This window comes from Pinus tabuliformis, chromosome 1_2, assembly GCF_031772625.1.
Source record: "Pinus tabuliformis cultivar Carrire ecotype Pingquan chromosome 1_2, CPIR1, whole genome shotgun sequence".
NCBI lineage: Eukaryota > Viridiplantae > Streptophyta > Pinopsida > Pinales > Pinaceae > Pinus > Pinus tabuliformis.
The window spans coordinates 692,054,509-692,075,561 of record NC_142298.1 but is presented as its reverse complement, the minus strand read 5'-3'; the positions used below and the strand labels follow the sequence as shown (position 1 = coordinate 692,075,561).

The following is a 21,053-nucleotide window of genomic DNA, read 5'->3' as shown; positions in this document are numbered from 1 at the left end:
TCTGCACCATAATCATGTAACGTGCAAGCAGCCTCTGGATTACGAGGGTGTTCCATACCGCTGCCGGAGGTGCCACAAAGTTGGGCACCTCTACAAGGATTGCCCACTGATTTCAAGGGTGGTTTCTGAGGACGCCAAGGGACCCCGTCAACAGGCCACGGTGAATCAAAATGTTGGTGAGAACATTCCTACGGAAGGAGCTCAGAATCTACAGGAGAACCCTTCCATGAAGAAGGGAGTCAGCGCTACAAAAATTGCTCACAGTAAGGATTCGGCTGCACCTGGACCGCCGCGAACTCGCTTAAAGACTGCTGTGAAGGCAACTATACCGGCCGAGACTGCACCTACTCGAACGGGTAATGACTCCATTTCCCCTCTCACTCAATCTTACTCTATTGATATGCAATCTATTGTTCATACTACTATACATGCATCTCAATCTGGATTTGTGCCTATCCCTTCCATACTCTGCAACATTGCCCCCCCTCCGCCCACCATATATACCACCCCTCCCTCGCACAATCTGATTCTGGGAGGTCCTGACATCCCATCTTTGCCGGATGGTTCTGGTTCACATCCTTATCACCTGAGACCTCGAGCTCGGCCTCGTATTTTAGGGCTGGGCTCTTCCCCCGGGCGCCATCGTAAACAGAAGCGCGGTAGACCCTCCCATATCTCCTCGGCTAAGTTAAATGCGGTCGCTGATGTCGCCATGGGGAGACAAGCTACTATTGAACGGGCACTTAGAGCTATTGAGCCCATGTCCTGTGGTGACCCATGATCTGGCTCTCCTTCAACTGCAGGGGATTAGCCAACCCCAAAAAGCGTCTGGCTCTGAAAAGACTCCTTCATGTTTCTAGATGCGATATAATTTTTCTTCAAGAAACCTTATGCACTTCTGAAGTGGCGGTGAGATGTCTTCATGCTTTGCTTCCGGGATGGATTCTGCATGGTCTGGATGCTTGTGGTCGTTCAGGTGGATTACTCATTGGTATCAACCCAAGGAAATGTAGGTCTCTCTCTGCCTGGGGGGGCAGAGGATTCCTCGGTATGGATATTATTGTAGGTGACCTGGGTATACCGATCAGATTTATCAATATATACGGACCTAACCAGAATCGTCTCCCCTTCTGGCAAGATTTTCTCTCTGGTGACCATATCACCCAGAATACTGTGATTGGGGGGGATTTCAATTTTTCATTGGGTGCTGGTGAATCCTGGGGACATAATGCACAGTGGGATCCCATTACGGACCAAATGAAATTGCTCCTAGACTCACATCACCTTGTGGATATCCCTATGAACAAGAAGCTACCTACTTGGCACAATCAGCGCACTGGGGAGGCTGCTTTGGGGAGGCGACTGGACAGGTTTATGATGCATCAGGAACTAAATCAGATATGCCCATTATATAGATAGTGGGTTGGTACAGGGGGACTATCAGATCATCAACCGATTTTTCTTCAAATTAGTGATAACAATCCTAAGCCGCGGACCCCTTCAAATTCTTTGCTGGTTTTCTCCAGGATCCGGATTATATCAAGATGGTTACGGATTTTTGGGCATCTCAGCCCCCTATGCGGGAGCAGAGGAAAGCATTGGATTTCTGTGAGAGACTCAAAAAACTCAAAGGATTAACAGAGAATTGGGCGACAACCAAGCAGAACAGAGATGAACAGATTCTGAAAGAGACTGAAGCTCAGATAGCTTCATTGAGTGATGACAAAGGACTGGCTATCTTAATGACGATTCCAAAACTCTTCTCAACCAACTGATTGGGCAACAAGCAAAAATTTTACAAGAAAAGGAGGAGCAGTGGAGGCTTAAAAGTAGAGCCATTTGGCTCAAAGCGGGGGACTGTAATACTAAATTCTTTCATAACCTAGCCAACGGCAGGAAGGCATCGAACACTATATGGCGGCTACCTAGGGAGCCAGACGGATGGGCTACTACACACCAGCAACTGGCTTGTCTTGGGGTATCCCATTTCAAGGGTCTCTTCACAGCTCCACCTGATGTTAACCTTCCTGATATCATTAGAGTTGCAGAAAAGTTCCCCCGGTTTGTTGCCCAGGATGATATTGAAGACCTTACAAACCCTGTCACTACTCAGGAGCTTGAAAGTACACTTAAATGGTTCAAGAAAGACAAGAGCCCGGGACCAGATGGATGGCCTGTGGAATTCTATCTGGCCTTTTATGATCTGCTGGGAGAGGATCTGCTAGCTGTTGTGGAGGAAAGCCGGATCTCGGGACACATCCATCCTCCTATGAATCAGTCCTATATTGCCCTGATCCCCAAATCCGATGAACCCTCATCTTTTAATGACTTTCGCCCTATCTCCCTCTGTAATTGTCTATACAAAATCATTGCCAAGATTATAGCCAATCGTATTAAGCCTATTCTCTCCTCCCATATTACTGCTGAACAATTTGCTTTCCTCCGTAATCGCCATATCCAAGAAGCTATTGGCACTGCCCAGGAAACTTTACATTCTATCAAGTTGAAGAACCTGAAAGGGGTATCCTTAAAAATAGACCTTGCTAAGGCTTTTGACAAGGTGAACTGGCTATATCTCAAAATGATCCTTATTCACCTGGGGTTTCCTCATCAATTAATAAATTGGATTATGGGATGTGTTTCTTCTGTCTCCTTTGCCATCCTCATCAATGGTGCAGCTTCAGATTGTTTTAACATCAACAGGGGTATCAGACAAGGCTGCCCTCTCTCCCCACTACTCTTTCTCATAGTCATGGAAGGTCTGAGCAGACTTATTGCGGATGCAAAAAGGAATGGGGAGCTGAGTGGTCTCAAAATTACTGATCAAATTTCCATTACCCACCTTTTGTTTGTTGACGACATACTCATCTTCCTCAATGGTAGTGTCAGAGATAGCACTGCATTTCATAATATCCTCCTCCTCTTCTGTAAAGCTACGGGTATGGAAATCAACAGGGACAAATCCACCAGATCATTGACGAGATGTACGCAGCAAGAAACTCAGTTGGCGGTTCAGTTCTTTCCCTTTCTGGAAATTAATCTACTGGAAGGTATTAAGTATCTAGGATTCAGATTAAGGCCGGATGGATACAAATCTGAACACTGGCTGTGGCTCATTAACAAAATTGAAAATAGGATCAACTGCTGGCACCACCGCTTACTATCAAAAGCTGGCAGATTACAGCTGATCAAATCTGTTCTAGAGGCCACACCAGTTTATTGGATGTCCCTCACATGGATTCCGAAGGGCATTTTACAAAGAATACAACAAATCTGCAACAGATTCCTATGGAATGGAAACAAAAAGGGAAAGATTTTTGCATGGACAAGATGGTCCCTTGTCTCCATGCCCAAAAATTGGGGTGGGTGGGGACTAAAATCCCTCTCAGAATTCGCACAAGCCTTAACAGCAAAGCAGGGCTGGTCACTACTCAAGATGGATAGTCTATGGGCCGAAGTTATACATAAAAAATACATTTGGCCTTCCAATATCACAGACTGGCTTCGCAGACCTTCATGGAACTATCAGGGCGTTTCTGTGATCTGGAGAGCTACGCTTAAAGCTATGCCTCTCATCAAGGATAACCTATTATGGAAAATAGGTAATGGTATACAAGTTCGCATCGGGCTGGACCCTTGGCCTGGGTCAGGGAATGCTCATCTTTTGCCAGAAGACATGATTCGACACCTCAACAATAAGGGCATCAAACATCTAGCACAGGTTGGTGACCCACAACGATCAACCATCTTCACTCAGGCTTGGATAACGGATCAACAGTGGCAGTTGACAGATGAATGGGCGGATCATTGGCATCGATTCATTCAGGCTCTTACTGAAACCCATATTAAGCTACATGAGCAGGAAGATGAACTCATTTGGGCACCAGCTAAAACAGGCATATATACACCAAAGCTGGGCTACTTAAAGCTCATAGAGGACAAGAAGCCTGATATACTTAAAAATTGGTGGTCGGACATCTGGCAGCTACAAGCTCAGCCAAGGACCAGACTCCTTATGTGGAACATTTTGGCGAATAAAATTCCAACAGGGGAAAACCTTAAAAGAAGAGCTTTTGCAGGACCCACCTGGTGTGTACTCTGCAACAAGGCGGAGGAAACTACATCTCATCTTTTCCTCAACTGCGAAATCACCATCGGGATCTGGCAGCAGGTCAAACACTCCCTTAACATCACTACCGACTGGCACGCTGAAGATATCCTCACAGCCTGGGCACATTGGTGGACTGCTGTGTCTGCGGAAAAAGCAAGAAATCTACCGTTAGTAGTGTCCGCGTACATCTGGTTCAAACGCAACGACATCATCTTTGCAGCTGGCAGGCGCAACTGGCAGATTCTACCGCCTTCCATCTGTGCAGCCTACACAGAAATCCCATTCGAAGACAAAACCAATACACCCAGGCACATTATACCTGAAAATATAAACAGGGATCTGCCCTGGGCCTATTTCGATGGTGCCGCTTCGGCTCAGGGATGTGGAGGGGGTATACTTTTTCACTTAACAGATACACATTTTTTCCACCTGAGACTGGGTCTTGGTCTGGGTACCAACAATCATGCAGAGCTTATCACTCTGAGACACCTACTTTACTTTGCTCTATCTAAAAATTGCCGACAAATTCAAATTTTTGGGGACTCTAAGCTTGTGATTGATTGGGCAAACAATAAATCCGTCTGTCATACTTATTCATTGAAACATATCTTGGAAGAAATTGTTTTTTTCAAAACACATTTTGACCGGATCACTGTTTCTCATATCTACAGGGAAAGAAATACAACTGCTGACCGGCTCTCGAAAGACGCGGTGGATCAGCCTCTAGGCGATTGGATGATTGAAGAATACAGTCCGGATGGGGTGCACAGGTTCTACCACTGCCCCTACATCGATGGCCTACATCAAGGGGACATCCTCCCCTTATGAAACTTTTGATACACTTGTCTTTTATTGTATAAAACGGCATGGCTCTAATAGACGCTATTTTGTTTAGTACTTGAACAGAGGTACACCTCTATATTATGCATAATTTTTGAACTTCTATGTAATACTGTTTATTTTTTGTAATGGATACAGCCCCATCGTATCCATAGAGACACCAACAGGACAGATATATGTAACTTACATATCAGTGGAATACCACTCTATGGCATATGCCTTGGCATCAACAGCATGTAATATCTATTATACCTCTTAATAGAAATTACGAACTCTATTTTCCCCGGAAAAAGAAGATATGATCCGAGGAAGTTAGGGTTTTTGCAGGCTCTAGAATTCAATCTCAAATAGGTGACCTTGGGAAAATCGTCATAATTTTTTCTCTAAGCATTGTATTTAAATTTTATGAAAAGTAACAGAAAGAGGATGGACTGTAGGTTTTGGGATATCATTTGTGGGGCTGAATGTTGAAACAGTGACTCCTGGCACTCCATAGAAGTTCGCTCCACTAAACTAGTCTATATTCAGGTCATCGTAGGAAATTGGGAATAAATATTTATTGAAGAATCCAATTTCAATAATACTTGTGGGGTTGGAAAGAGGACTCAGAGGGATACCACATGATGAAATTTCAGACCTTGGAGGTTCGAAATTACAGAGATATAACAGATTCAATATCGAACTCCTACAAAGAAAAAGAAAAAAGGTGTGTAGTTTTAAAATTTGCATAAGTTTTGTTTTAAAAATTAGTTTGAAGTAATTCAAAGGGCATAGTGAAGCATAATTATCATTAATTGATGAAATTAAGAAATAAAATAGAAAAACCTAGTAAGAATCGCAAAATCTCTACTATGAATCATGAAGAAGAGGAATAAATGCAACATGATATATCAAACTTAGGAGACCAAGTGCAACAAATTTCACTCTCACAAAAAGTAATGAAAAATGAATTGGAATAAATGATGGATGTTAATATAGATGGTATAAAAAGGGACATGGGAGTTTTTAATGATGGTTTAAAAGCATACATGGAAGAAATGATGAATGTCAATATAGAGGGGTTGAAGGAAGGTTTGGAAAAGTTGCTAGAAGAAAGGTGTCCCAGTGGTGACAACACAATCCACAAAAATCATGATGAAGACAAAAGGAAAATCAATTATGATTTTAGAGAATCCAATGTCGAGTTTATCAAAAAACGCGTTCCAAGGATAGATATGAGGAAGTTTGATGGCAATGATCTGGTAACTTGGATACTACAGATGGAGAAGTATTTTGATCTACATGATGTGCAACCATCACAAAAGGTACGTATTGTATATTTATATTTAGAACCCAATAATTTTGTATGGTATAGATGACTTTGTTCTCATAAACCACTTGTCACCTAGTCAATTTTTATGGAGGAAATGATAGCACATTATGACGACACAAAGAGCAACATGTTCTTTAGCCATTTGATAAATCCCAAACAAAAGGGTTCAATGGCAGAGCACATTGAAGACTTCCAAAAAGTGAATATTAGGGTAATCGATATTCGAGAGGAGCATAGGATTGATGTATTCATAGGGACTTTAAAAGGTAACATCCAACATGAGGGTTTCCTTTGGGAACCTGATTCATTGGAGAAGGCATTCAAGGTGGCAAGAAAAGTTGAAAGAAAAATTATGGCAATATGGAAGTCTACCACTTACAACTATAAAGATGGAAGTGTTGTTCATCCTAGTCTTCAACAACCTACAAGGTTAACGCCGCAACAATTGGAGGAAAAAAGAGCAAGAGATCTTTGTTACAGTTGTGATACTAAATACACTAAAGGTCATAAGTGTGCTGAGAATAAATATACATAGATTGTGAAGAGAAGGACATATCAAGAAGAAAAAGGTAATAATGTTGATTGATTTGGGTAGTACCCATAACTTTATTCATTATAAGATAACCAAGGAATTGAATTGATTCCTATATCCAACACTAGAGTGTCAAGTGATCGTATGGAGGAACCATAGATTGATTTGGAAAGTTCCATAATATCAAGCTATCCATGGGAGAATATGTATTGAATAGTCCAATGCTTTCCATTCCAATGATAGGGGATGTCGGGGAACTTGGAAGGTGAGTGACTACACAGAAGGGGTGATCGGATTGCTCGAGGGATTGTGTAGCAGAGAAGGGAAGGCCAGAGATATATTTTTTTTGGTCATGAGCATTGCAATATGGAATCAATTGAACATTGGTAGTGCACCCCAGAACAATGAGCGGGTAACTATTCGCTAAGAGGACAAGTGGCGCAAGATTGTATCACTGGACATTGGATGCAACATTGAGTGTGGTAGTTGATTCTGGACTTCCTCAAAAGGAGGTGAATCCTGGTATTACTTTGAGGGTGGAGGTGTGAGCCTCTGGATTTCCCTTGTTGTAAATGAAGGCATTGTATCCTTTTATTTGTTGTTTGAGAATATATATGTGTGTGTGTGTTATTGTAGATACTATATTGATCTTATTGGTAAAACTCCATAGATAGTATGGTTATTTGCTGGTTGAAGAAAATGTGCATAAGTATATGTGGTTATTATTGTAAATATTGTAATGATCTATGTTATAAAGCTCCAGTAAACAATATGTTTTTTATGTTTCAACAGTGGTCATTGTAAATAGTGCAACGAGCTGTATTATAAAGCTCCATGGAAAGTATGTTTTGTTTTCAGTAGTAAAGTTGGTTATAGGTGTCAATGAACACCGAGGACGATGTTTCCCCAAGGGGGAGGGTTGTCTAGCAGCCCTGGTAAAAATGCCACGTAAAAATATATAAGACCACAGTTGATGGGACATGTATTCCAAGATGAATGTTGGGTAAGACATCCTAGTGTGGGTGTTCATTTGGTTGTTTATGGCTAAAGGAAATTGGCAAAGGAAAAATGGCATTTGTGGCACATTTATTTATGAAAACAAAGGAAATTAGGAGAAAATGGAGGTGAAAGGTCATAAGTTGCATGTGAGGAGGAAATTGAACGAAAATAATGGAAAATGAAGAAAATAGAGGCCTCATTGATAAAAAGGTTTACGAGGATCAGTTGACAAGCTTGAACAGTTCAGTTTTGGATCTCTCTTCTATTCTCTCTCTCTATCTCTCACTCTTGGACACTTAGAGTTTTCTTGGAGCACTTTGGAATTGGAGCAAGAAAGGCAAAGAAGGCAAGAGGAAGTAAGGATCAAGTAGGGAAAGGCAAGATCAAGCAGCTACAACAGGATTCATTGTAGGTATCGATTTACATGTGTATTTTCCTAACTAGATTTGGCATGCATGGTATTGCAAGTGGTTATTTTCTATCATGGCATGGATTTTGCCAGTTGTGACAAGTGTTCTTCAACCTAGCCTTGCCATTTCCTGATAGCCTTGATTGTATGGGTTCTCATACTTCAGTTTATATGGGATGGCTAGATGTATTCGAATCTAAGTAGGATGGATCTCCAAAATAAAAAACAAATGGCCTAGTGGTCCCTGAACTAGACTATGGATCATGGTAAAGCCACTGTCCTAGTAACCCCTGAACCAGACTTTGGGTTGTGGAAAAGTCAGGATTGTGTGCCTCGGTGGACCTAGGAATCCTTTCCGGTGAATGGCAGAATATATAATGAAGCCAAGAGGTGGATCTCTCTTTGTTGAGCCTAGTAGTCCCGGGATGGGATGTACGATAAAGCATAGAGAGTGTGTCTCAATGTAGGGCCTAGTGATCCCTGGATCGGATTGTGGATTACATTAAAGCCTAAGAGACTAGGAGACACTCAAATTCCTCATGATGTAGGTGGAGAACTCCAGTGGAATCCATGCTTATTTAGTGTTTTTGGTGTGTTCTATGATTCCCACATTCATGCTTGGAATATGGCATGGGGGTGATTGGCTAAAGAGAGATTTGGCTCAACCAATCTATGGTTGAGTGGAATGTGGTAGTCCCATCTCTTGTTGGCTTATCGAATCATTAATAAAAGGTTATTTCACCCTATATTTATAAGAGTATTTTGATGGATTATATGTGGTCTATATGGTTGTACTTTCATGAGTATTTATGTTCTTATTATGCTAGTTATATGTGTGTTTTATGACAGTGGCTATGTATGGCTCTCAACATATTTTTACTTGTAAATGAATGGATAATATATCTATGGCCTAATAGATGATAATGCAGAAAATGACATGAGGGAATAATTGTTCATAGTGATTCTCAGATAAGTATGAGATCCCTACGCTTAATTTTGTTGTTTACACCCACAGGTTACATGTTGATGATATTTTTGACGAAATTCTTGTCATGGCTAATAGGGGTTTGATTAAGGTCTTGTTTAATTATTGTTTTTTCATCATTGTTTCCATGTTCTTTGACTGATCTTAAGCTATCATTCCATTATGGGCAGTGACCTGGGCTCTGGGATTGAAAAAGTGCCTCAAATCCTGGCATCGCAGGCACAGAACTGGAAAATTTGGTCTTTGGACACTAGTAGGAAGGCCTATGAGAGCGACAGGTACACCAGGATCGATAGCTACTTCATCGAGTTGGGACTCACCAAAAGTGAAGTTGATGTGAAACTTTACCATATTGTGGTTGAAGGTAAACTGTTGATTATTCTTTTATATGTCGACGATTTGATTATGATGGGTGATGATAAGTTGATCAAGTCTTGTGAAGAGGACCTTGCAAGAGAATTTGAAACAAAGGACTTGGGGCTCACGAACTAATTTCTAAGCATCTAAGTATGGAAAGGTGATGAGGAACTTTTTGTCTCTTAGGGAAAGTATGCCAACAAGATACTAAAAAGTTCCACATGGAGAGCAGTAAACCCATGGAGACTCCTTTAGCAGGTAACTCAGGGAAGGAGGATGCTACTTCCGATGAAGTAGTGGAAGCTACTATTTATAGGAAACTTGTGGGTTCACTCTTGCATTTTGTGAAAACACAACCGAACATGTGCTATGAAGTTAACCAACTTTGTCAAGCGATGGTTAAGTTGACCAAGTTGTATTGGAAGGAAGACAAGCATGTGTTGAGATACCTTAGAGGCACTACCCAGTATGGTTTATGGTACAAACAGAAAAATGGAGTGAAACTTCAAGGCTTCACTGATGTAGATTGGGCAGTGATTCCATCCATCAGGAAGAGAACATTAGGAGGGATCTTTAGTATTAAGTTAGTAGTTGTTTCTTGGTACAATAGGAAACAGAGATCAGTTGCACTAAGTTCAACAGAGGCAGAGTACATGGTTGCTAGTTAAGCATCTTGTGAGGATATCTCAATGAGGAAGATTCTGGCTGGTTTGTTTGGTCAACTAATGGATCCAACTGTGATTTACTGTGAAAAATAGACATGTATCAAACTTCCTGAAAATCCAGTTGTTCATGATCGATCCAAGCATATTGATATCTAGTATCATCATCTTCGATATTGTGTGCAAAGGAGAATTATGTTGTTGGAGTACATTCCAACAGAGGAGAAGGATGTAGAGATTTTGAAAAAGGAATTGTGAAGATGCAAATTCAAGTTTCACAAAGACAAGATCGGGGTAGCTGATAATCCCTTTCTTGTTGAGAGGGAGTGTTAAAAATAGCAAATGGAAATTCCAATTTAAGTTTTCCATGAATTAAATTTTAATTCTAGTCTCATGGCAACTTGTAATAGTTAATTAAGTCAAATTGACTTAGTTGACTTAGGAAATTCAAGTTGGAAGTCTATCTAGAGTCATGTAGAGTGATCCCTAAAATTTATGGGCCTAGGTTGAGTTCTTTGGAGTTGTAATTAGATAACTCAATCTAAATAAGTTATAGTTAGTTAAATTGTTTCTAACTATTGGAGGAACTAGTAAAGGTCTAGTAGTGGCGTAGTACACTAGTGCATCACCAGTACCACACTAGTTACGTAAAGATTCACTCATAAATAACTCATGCATGTCAGTTCTTAGGAAGAGCGAGTTGAGATTAGAGTTCAGGGACAATGTACTATCAGTTGTATAATTTTCCGAGTTGTACAGATGGTGCATGAAATCAGTTGAGCACCTATATATGGATTGTGCAGTTATGGAGAGTGGATTTCCCAATTAAATATGGGTTAATACTTCTAGGGATTGCATAAGGAAGTAGGGGCTTGGCAGGGAACAAAATTGGCTAAGTGTTGGCTTGAGTTGGATTGTGAGGTACAAAGTTAGATTGCACTAGTGCAGGAATTGTTCAGGATGAACAAGCATTGTATTTTCTTCTCACATCTTCTGGTTAATGTAATATAGATAGTCATGGTTTTTAGTAGTTTCTTTCCCCGAGAAATATTGTGTTATGTTTGATTGATATATTTCCTTTTCTTCTTATTGTTTTCATCGATCAATTTTGGTTTCCACTGAGAAGAGTAGAGTAGATTCTTGTCTTTTGTTTTAGAAAATCACATCAGTTGTTGAATATACAAAAAAATCTACATAGTCATTTAAAAACTATTGTTTGGATAAACAAAAGATGAAACTATTCTAATCAAAATGATTAATTAATAGTGTAATAATATGAACCCTCAAAGGGAGGAAAAAAACCCTTATGTTTCCAAACAATAAGGTCTGAGAAAGGTGAAGAATGTAGTATACTAAAATGGGCCATGCCCTTAATAATAGTAATTATACTCGACTAGTCTAATGGTCTGTCTACTAGAAAGAACCCTAGTATAACATATAAGAACTGTGAATAAGTTTGAAGGTTCTTGCGGTGTGAAGGACATGACAAGGAATAAAATGAAGTAATAAGAACATGTAGTCATTGTAGGGAAAAAAAAACCATTGACACTCTCCAGTAATATTTTGTTGATAAAGGAATACCTTATTACTATTGAAGCATACATGTGAGCAAAATGAGCAGGGTAAACAATTGTCTAGTTTCTAAAGAAAATTGTCAAAAGGAGAGAGAGAACTAATAACCTAGAGTTTGAAGTTATTATACTTGTGGATGTGGAGCAAAGCCGCGATATTTCTACAAGAAAGAGGAGAAATTAGTACTCATTATTAGGCCATTGGAGGAACTAAATGAAACCCTTGAGTAACATGTAAACAAACCATACTCTTTCCAACCTGTTGGTGGTGTATGTGTAACATATTTAACTAAACCCATGATATCATCAATAATACATAAGTGTTATGTTGGGTGTTAAAGTGATTATGTGCCAATATGGAAATGTATTGATAAACGTTTTTTTTGCAGGGTCCATGAGAGGATGACTTATGTGTATATAGATAAACATATTCTGAACTATATGACTTTATATATGTATGTAGATTTATATCCAAGCTTATATATATATATATATATATATATATATATATATATATATATATATATATATATATATATATATATATATATATATATATATATATATATATATATAAAGGAAAGGGTTGAACGATCAAGACCTATATGAATGTAATTATAGGAAACATCTTTGGATCTACATTGCAAAGAATGGAGATTTGAGAAAAAGGTATTCTAGGTCTTAGTGATTGGTTTCAAAAACTTGAACAAGATATTGAGAGTAATTAATTATGCAAGAAATATTTTAGTATTAAGTATCCAAAAAGTGAATAGATTGTGTTTAGGAGTTATAGGTTGCCATGGGTAATGCAAGATTTAAAAACCCAATAACATATGCAATTATGGAGGATATATATATAACGGTCAGCATAAAGCACATGCAGGAATTTATGCAGGTTTGAAATTCTTGAAAATTGGATTTGTTTTGAGATTTATGTAGCTTTCACATTCTTGAAAATTGTTTATTATTCATAGCATACACATCCTTGAATTGTCAGGAAAATTGCTTCTTAAGGTTTCTATTTCATAGGGTTAGAATTGGATTTTGATCTAAACCTAGCACTATGGCTGACTGTGGCTTAGGTTGGCTAGTACATGTCAACTAAAATGACAAAACCTATAAAACAACTATTTACTTAATGACAAACTTGTAAGGCTAGAAATAGATAGGGGGAATATGGCCATTTCTAATGAGGGAGTTGATGCAACATAAGTGGATTTTGTTGTTTACGTTGATTCAACATCCTATGTTTATGTTGATGCATAGTAATGGACAGTATAAAGCACAGGCAGTCTGCTTAGAAAGGCACCCTCCGTAAAAGTCAGCGATACTTACTTCTACTGCATATCACATAGAGCACCTCACATAGCAACTCACACAATAAGAGAATATCTTGAAACAGATACCAATCAGAGACATAAGGTCATTGCCAATATCTGGTTATCTTAGCCATACCTTACGTTGATGCTTACCTCCTTTGATGGATAGTTCAAGCACATCTTGCTACAACACAACCTGATATCCAGCGATAAGATACACATATGAAACTCAAATCCATTTTGCTCATGCTCAAATGTTTGTATTCGAACAATATATTGTTATAAGCAAAGGTAGAACACACTTGTCTTTCTATTTCAAGTGTGTTTTTTTTACCAAACCCAAGGGCCTCCTGCACTTCAACATAACTTTCACACCAAACTAGGCACGCAAAAGTGCCTTAGACTCCACTACTTATTCTGAGGTAGTGAGCCATCTTCAAGCCCTATCTAGTGGAAAGGAGTAGGCAAGTAGCTAATAATGTCGTGCATTTCGACCAAGCCCTATTAATTGAGGAATTTTCCCCCTTCCTTCAAAGGCCCGCTTGAAAGTCGTCCCTTCCCTTTGAGACAGAACTAGTCCAACAACTGCAGTAAAAAGGGAAATCACAATTGATATTTTTTGTAATGGGAAAAGGCTTACTCGTTGTATCTTTCTTTTTTGCAGCTAATTCCCCAATTCTTCCAATTCCACCAATTTGGCCAATGTTCTATGCACAGAGGATCGAAGAGTTATTTTTCCCAATAATCCCTGACTAGTTTACATCTAGTAAAAAATATCAAGAAGCACTCATTTATGACACCCCTAATACAAATGAACAAGGAAGAATTGCCTCCCTTGCATTTCAACCAAGCCTTATTAATTGAGGAATCTTCCCCCTCCCTTCGAAAGCCCACTTGAAATTCATCCCTTCCCTTTGAGACAAAATTGGTCCAACAACTGTAGTAAAAAGGGAAATCACAATTGATATTTTTTGTAATGGGAGAAGGCTTACTCGCCGTCTCTTTCTTTTTTGCAGCTAATTCCCCAATTCTTCCAATTCCACCAATTTGGCCAATGTTCTGTGCACAGAGGATCGAAGAGTTATTTTTCCCAATAATCCCTGACTAGTTTACATATAGTAAAAAATATCAAGAAGCACTTGTTTATGAAACCCCTAATCCAAATGAACAAGGAAGAATTTCCTCCCTTCTTGGGTCGAGCACTTGTTCTTGCCTCTGCCTAGATGGATGGAAGGTGGGTGGGTTGGCTTATTTAGCTTGCTCACTAGAGAGAGGGCTGTAACACTCATTTCCTTTTTGTAAATGCCTGAACCATTGGTTGTTTTCATTTCTTGTAGCTACGACTTAGGAAAACATTAAGGAATCACTAGAGGAGCGGGCACTTCTGGAAAGAAAGAAATTCTGTATTTGGATGCCATGCTGAAGCTAGGGCAGAGAATAACATGAATAAACATTGGAAATAGCCACGATAGGGATAAAGCACTAGAAAGCACTTGAATCCCAATGATAGGCTTAGATGGGGTTATTCTAAAGCCATAAAGAAAGACCCATTCTTGTAGGGCGAAAGAGTGAGGTTATCATGTAACATAAAGGTTTTTACAATATTGTCTTAAGATTAGATAGGTATACCTATAAAGTGAACCACTTTCACGTGCATGCCTTATGCACATGTAAGGGTCTTTCCATGCCATAGCATGCCCCCAGCCAAGCTTAGTAAAATTCCCTACCCACCCCACCAATTCAAAGCATAAATCTGAAGCCCATACACAAATGGAGTATGATCACATCTGAATAACCACAAGGTTTTTCTTTCGTACCTTGCACACATTCCTTTCCCATTTATCCTCCTACCGAATGTCATACCTTCCAAATTCCACCCAAAAGTAATGGTTGCACCCGGATTTGGGGTAATGTTGGAATGGATTCTATAAAAAATTTCAGCATTCTTCTTCAAAATCAGTTGGAATAATCAGTGGAATTCAATCACTACTAATTGGTATATTCATCCATGTGTAGGTTGGACCACCTTTGAATGGAGGGATCAGTATCATAGCGACCATTCCTTCCCTGCTCACCAGACATTGCTCACTAGACGTTGACGATTGTAAACCCCTTCTCTGGGGATCAACCATTTACGACAACAATAAGAAAATCATTGGCCAACGTAGACCCCTTCTCTGGATATCAACCATTTTACAGAAAAAATAAGAAAAAATTTGTGATTGTCAGTCCAAGTAGAAGGTGCTTAGTAACATAGTCATGAGAGCCCAAACAAAATTACAAGCCATTAACGTAACCTTCAAGCTACATAATTTGTTGCAACTTTCAAGTGGAGAACAACACATATGATGACAGATACATTTGGCACTACTTATGTACATTGATATATGCTTCATTGAAACTTAAAGAAACTAAGGAGCACCATTTATTCGGCAGGTATGCCAAATTCAATGCATCCTTGTTTATATCTAAGGGTATGTTTCTTTTTAATCCCTTCGTATCTATAAATATAGAGTTGGTGAAACCCTTATTATACTTGCCCATGGCATGGTATATAGTGATCGATATCGCTCCCACTGGCAAAAGTTTTAACCAAAACAATAACCTTAATATAAAGTATTATTAATTCATATCTTGTTAAATAATTTTTCGACCTATAGGATATTGACATCGTTGTACATACAGTTCAGAGTCTTATTTCCAATGATCCTTATATTTGGATGTAAACTTACAAGATAGATAACGTCATAAATCAAAATTTGACCGGGCAGGCTGATTAGTGCTAACATTAAAACATAAATATTTTATGTGAACTACTTTGGACATATATTTGGTATGCTTTTCAACATGATGGTGTATTGCTGCCATTTTCCCCGTGGCATATTTATTCCATGTGCCTCCTCCATGTGTATGTGGTTGTTGACATTTTGGCCGACCATCGACTGGTGGCAAGGCCATGATTCATGCACATATGTTTCTCTCTTGCAAGCATGCATCAAGACGAAAGCATTGTCTGATGGAAAGTTAATCCATGCCCACATCATTAAAACGAGACTTGTGCCCGACAGATATATATTGAATACCCTTATCAATATGTATGCTAGATGCGAAAGTCTCCAAGACGCTTGCAGAGTTTTCGACCTTATGTATTCATGAGATGCCTTCTCATGGACTACCATAATTGTAGGATACACAAAGCATTGGTTCGTTGAAGAGGAATTAATAATGTTTTCCCAAATGAAATGAAGAACAAACGTCCAACCCAATCAATTCACCTTTTCCGATGTTTTTCAAGCTTGTTCAAATTTGGGAGCCCTCAAGGCTATGCATGAAGTCATAATCAGCGGGTTTTTTTAGTCTGATGTCTTTGTGGATATATTGTTGTCATCCATATGCAATATATGGAAGTATAAAGGAGGCACATCATCTGTTTGAAAAAATACCTCAATGAAACATGGTGTCCTGGAATTCCATCATTGCAGGGTATAAGCTGAATGGGCATGTCTACGAAGCCCTAAAGTTCTTTCAGGAAATTCCTGGGTGAAATGTGATTTCCTAGACGACAATAATTGTTGGGTATGTGTAGAATGGATTATTTTAAATTAAGAAAATGAGCTTAATACAAATTTTTTTGGATTCATTTATTATTAAATATTTTCTATTCTTATCAAATTCTGACAACTACTTTAAATTTGGGGCCTTATTGCAAGTAATATGGAGGCAAGCATCATTTTCTGATATAAACTTGGGATATAGATTAAATAATTTTCTATGCCTATCAGATTCTGACAGCTATTTAAACTTGCTAATCATATAGTTTGGGGTTTTATTGTAAGTAATATCAAGGCAGGCTTCATTTTCTTATATAAACTTAGGAAATAGATCAAAATTGGAGAAGAAATTAGCTTGACTAATGATAGATTGAAGGTTGGAATTAATTTTTAACATTTTATGTGAAATGTGAAATACTTGGAGCATATCACTACTATACTTGGCGCATACCACTGTTGAGGAGCATATTGTTGCCATCTACCCCCGCGACATATTGCTGCCATCTGCTCTCTGTGGCTGTTGGCCGACATGAATGTTGTTAATTGCAAAGGTGAGGGCAGAAGGTTTGTAGATGGTGCTAGTAAACATGGTGGTGCTGCTTATTCCTCTATATACAATGCTACTGGTGTTGTTAGTGGTGTTGGGTTTCCTACAATGACTAAACTGTGTATGGATACCAGTCCAGAGAAGGAGTAGGGCATCATATCTTCTTTCCATTTATCCATGGTCACTTACAACACCCCCAATAGTTTTGATTCTCAATAGGTTTGACTCTTAATAGCCAATAGGTTTTCTTCCCAATAGGATACTCTGCTACATTTGCTCTACAGGCTACCTACCCAGGTGAGGGAAAGGCTATCCAGTTACTAAATCTATATTTTCCATTTCCTTATAGGCGGTTATAGGCAGTTTTGTAAATGTTGGCCATATATCCCTTATTCAAATTCATCTGGCCAAGGAATAGGATGCCAACACATAGATCTGGGGTGTGATGTGAGCAACAGAGGAGACATATGCTAAACCAGGATTATCGTGGTAATGGAGGCACTATGCACTAGTAAAGGACATAGTGTGAGTTCCCCATCAGGATTTATATGTTGGCCCTCTTTCTGGCGGAAAACCACTCTAATAAGAGTCTCATTCAACATATGTTCATGCTTCAATCCGAAATTGAAAACATGAATTTGACCAATATATGGAATTGAATGATAATGGATTGAAATCCATCGGATAAAATTCATTTTCTTAAAATAATTTTGGTTATTTCCTTTTTCTGTCATTTTTTTAAAATGATTTTGGTTAATGGCTCTTTCTACTTTGCAGGTGTCTCTGCACACAATATTTTCATGTTGTTGGTTGTTGTAACATTATCTGATAATATTTATTTCAAGAGGGCATTTACTTCTTGATATTGTGCAAGAGATATCATTCTAGACACTGTGCAAGAGATTTCGTGAGATAAATCAATTACAAAGCAATCATATATCCCACATCACATCATATTAACTTACATTTCTAAATGAGTTCATCTCTAACTCTCTTTCAAGGTCCTCCTTGCGAGACTGGATCAACTTCTCATCCCTTGTCAGTATCAAGTCATCTACATATAGTAATAAGATAAGCAATTTTCCATATACCACATTGTAGTAGAGATTGGCATATGCTTCACTATTAGTGAATCCAAGTCCATTGAGATAGGAGTTTATGCAAGTGTACCAAGCACAAGGTGCTTGTTTGAGACCATAAAGGGATCTCATGAGTCTACACACATGTGTCTCCCTATCAAATGTCTCAAACCCCTCAGGCTTCTCCATGTAAATATATTCCTCAACCACTCCATTGAGGAAGGAAATCTTCACATCCATTTTGTGGATCTTCCACCCCAACTGTGTAGCTAATGCTAGAATGGTTCTAATGGAGGAGTATCTTGCCACTGGGGAAAATGTCTCCTCATAATCAACTCCCTCTACCTGTGAGAATCCTTTTTCCACAAATTTGGCCTTGTACTCCTCAATACTACCATTAGCGACATGTTTCACTTTGTATATCCATATGGAACCAACCACTAACTTCTTCTTTGGTCTTGGCACCAACTCTCATATATTGTTCTTCATGATGGAGTCATACTCCTCCATCATGGCATCTACCCACACTAGTTGGAATATTTCCTCCTCAAATGAAGAAGGCTCAGAATCAATGAGTTCTGTCATGAGTGCCATATAACCAGTATATATGTCTGGTGATATCCTCTGCCTTCACAAGGATGTAGGAGCTCCCACATGCTCCTATGCATCCCGTGCAAACTTGTCAGCCACTTTGATTCTCTTCCTCCCCTCTGGAAGATTCTGGTTGAGTGAGTGCCTCCAGTCTGCCTACTCTCTACTCCTCCACATGTGGTTGCTCCACAACATCCTTAGGATCCTCCTTCAGAGCTAGATCCTCCTTTGGAGCTGGAAGCTCCTCCTCTGGTGGAATACTCATCTCTCTCTATAGAGAGCTTTGTATAGCCTTCTCCTCATCAAATCTAACGTCTCTCCTCATCAATTTCATCTTGAGTGAGGGAAAATACACCCGATATTTATGAGGTGTCGCTGTGTATCCTACAAAGATCCCCATCTTATCTATAGGCTCCAAATTTTTCTTTCCATCCATGGAGACATGACAATAGATTGTAGCTCCAAAAATTAAAAAATGGGATACATCTAGCTTCCTCCCATAGAAAGCCTCTTCGGGTGTGATCATGCCAAGTATTTTGTGAGGGCCCCTGTTTTGCAAATAAAATGTTGTATTACAAGCTTATGCCAATAAGGATAATGGAAATCCTTATTCATGCAACATTTCTCTTGTAGCCCCTACAATGTTTCTATTTTTTCTCTCTACCTCCCCATTTTTTTGTGGGTTGTGGGGTGCAATCAGTTCTCTTCTAATACCTTACTTGGCACAAAAATATTTGAAGGCACTAGACACAAACTCTCCTCCATTATCACTTCTCAGGTATTTAATTTTTTATCCAGTCTCATTTTCAACTAATTCTTTGAATATAAACTATTTTGCAAACACTTCATATTTCTTCTTCATAAAATAGATCTAGCACTTGCGAGAAAATTCATCTATGAAAATTACATAATACATGTGCTTTGCAACTGAGACTGTAGAAAATCGTCCACACACATCTGAGTGGACTCACTCTAAGATGGCTCCAACTCTACTATCTCGGCCCTGGAAGTGGGATTTCACATAATTTCCAAGGGTTCATCCCTTGCAAACATCATGTTGGTGAAGGATGCATTTTGGAAGTCCTGTGGTGATCTGTTGCAATATTTTTCAAAACTCCATGGTGTAAGTGACCCATGCACCTATTCTAAAGTTCCCCAACAGCTCGACTCTAAACATGTTTTGCTTTGATAGTCAATGTAGTGTATGCATCCACCTCTAGTTTGTAGATATTTTTCACTATAACACCAATTTATTTTACTTATCCAGTAGCAACATGCTTCAAAAAATATTTCCCTTTACTCAACACCACATTATATCCTCTGTCCTCCAACACAGCTACAGTGTTAGGTCCTTATAATACTAGTGTATTCACTCATTGTTATTGTCAGTGTAGCCCCTTTTTATTATTGGTGTCATGTAGTACCCACATTATTATTGTTATGTTGGCTCTGATTATATTGTGACCCATTCAAACAGGTCATCATGGTATTTTTTATATAACTTTTTTTTTCTACGAATCTTCAAAAGCTTAAATTGAAACCACATGGAGTCGAAATCTTGGTGAACCTTGTGTACTAATTTCATATATTGTCCCACTATGTTTTCAAAGATATGATCCGAGGAAGTTAGGGCTTTTGTTGGCTCCAGAATTCCATCTCAAATAGGTGACCTTGGGAAAATCGTCATAGATTTTTCTCTAAGCGTCATATTTACATTTTATAAAAATCAACAGAAAAAGGATGGATTGTAAGTTTTGGGGTATCATTTGTGGGGCTGAAGGTTGAAACTGTGACACGTGGCACTCTGTAGGAGTTCACTCTATTGAACTAGTCTATAATCAGGTCATTGTGGGAGATTGGGAAGAAATATTTATTGAAGAATCCAATCTCGATAATACTTATGGGGTTAGAAAGAGGACTCAGAGGGATACCACAGGATGAAATTTTAGACCTTGGAGGTCTAAAATTACAGAGATATAACAGATTCAATATCAAGCTCCTACAAAGCGAAAGAAAAAAGGTGTGTAGTTTTAAAATTTACATAATTTTTTTTATTTTTTTTTAATTAGTTTGAAGTAATTCAAAGGGCATAGTGAAGCATAATTATCATTAATTGATGAAACAAAGAAATAAAATGGAAACACCTAGTAATAAACCCAAAATATATACTATGAATCATGAAGAAGAG

The 21,053-nt window shown here is 38.8% G+C and overlaps 1 protein-coding gene across 1 annotated transcript in view; it reads left to right on the top strand.

Annotated features, from left to right (window-relative positions):
- Window positions 1–1,050: 1,050 nt before the first annotated feature.
- The window catches only part of LOC149207638 (uncharacterized), a 44,755-nt gene continuing 24,752 nt past the window's right edge, over window positions 1,051–21,053 (top strand). Inside the window, exons 1-2 of the mRNA XM_089398098.1 lie at window positions 1,051–1,370; window positions 1,897–4,690. Of these exons, the coding sequence (XP_089254224.1) occupies window positions 1,051–1,370; window positions 1,897–4,690 (3,114 nt within the window). The remainder of the gene's footprint in view (window positions 1,371–1,896; window positions 4,691–21,053) is intronic.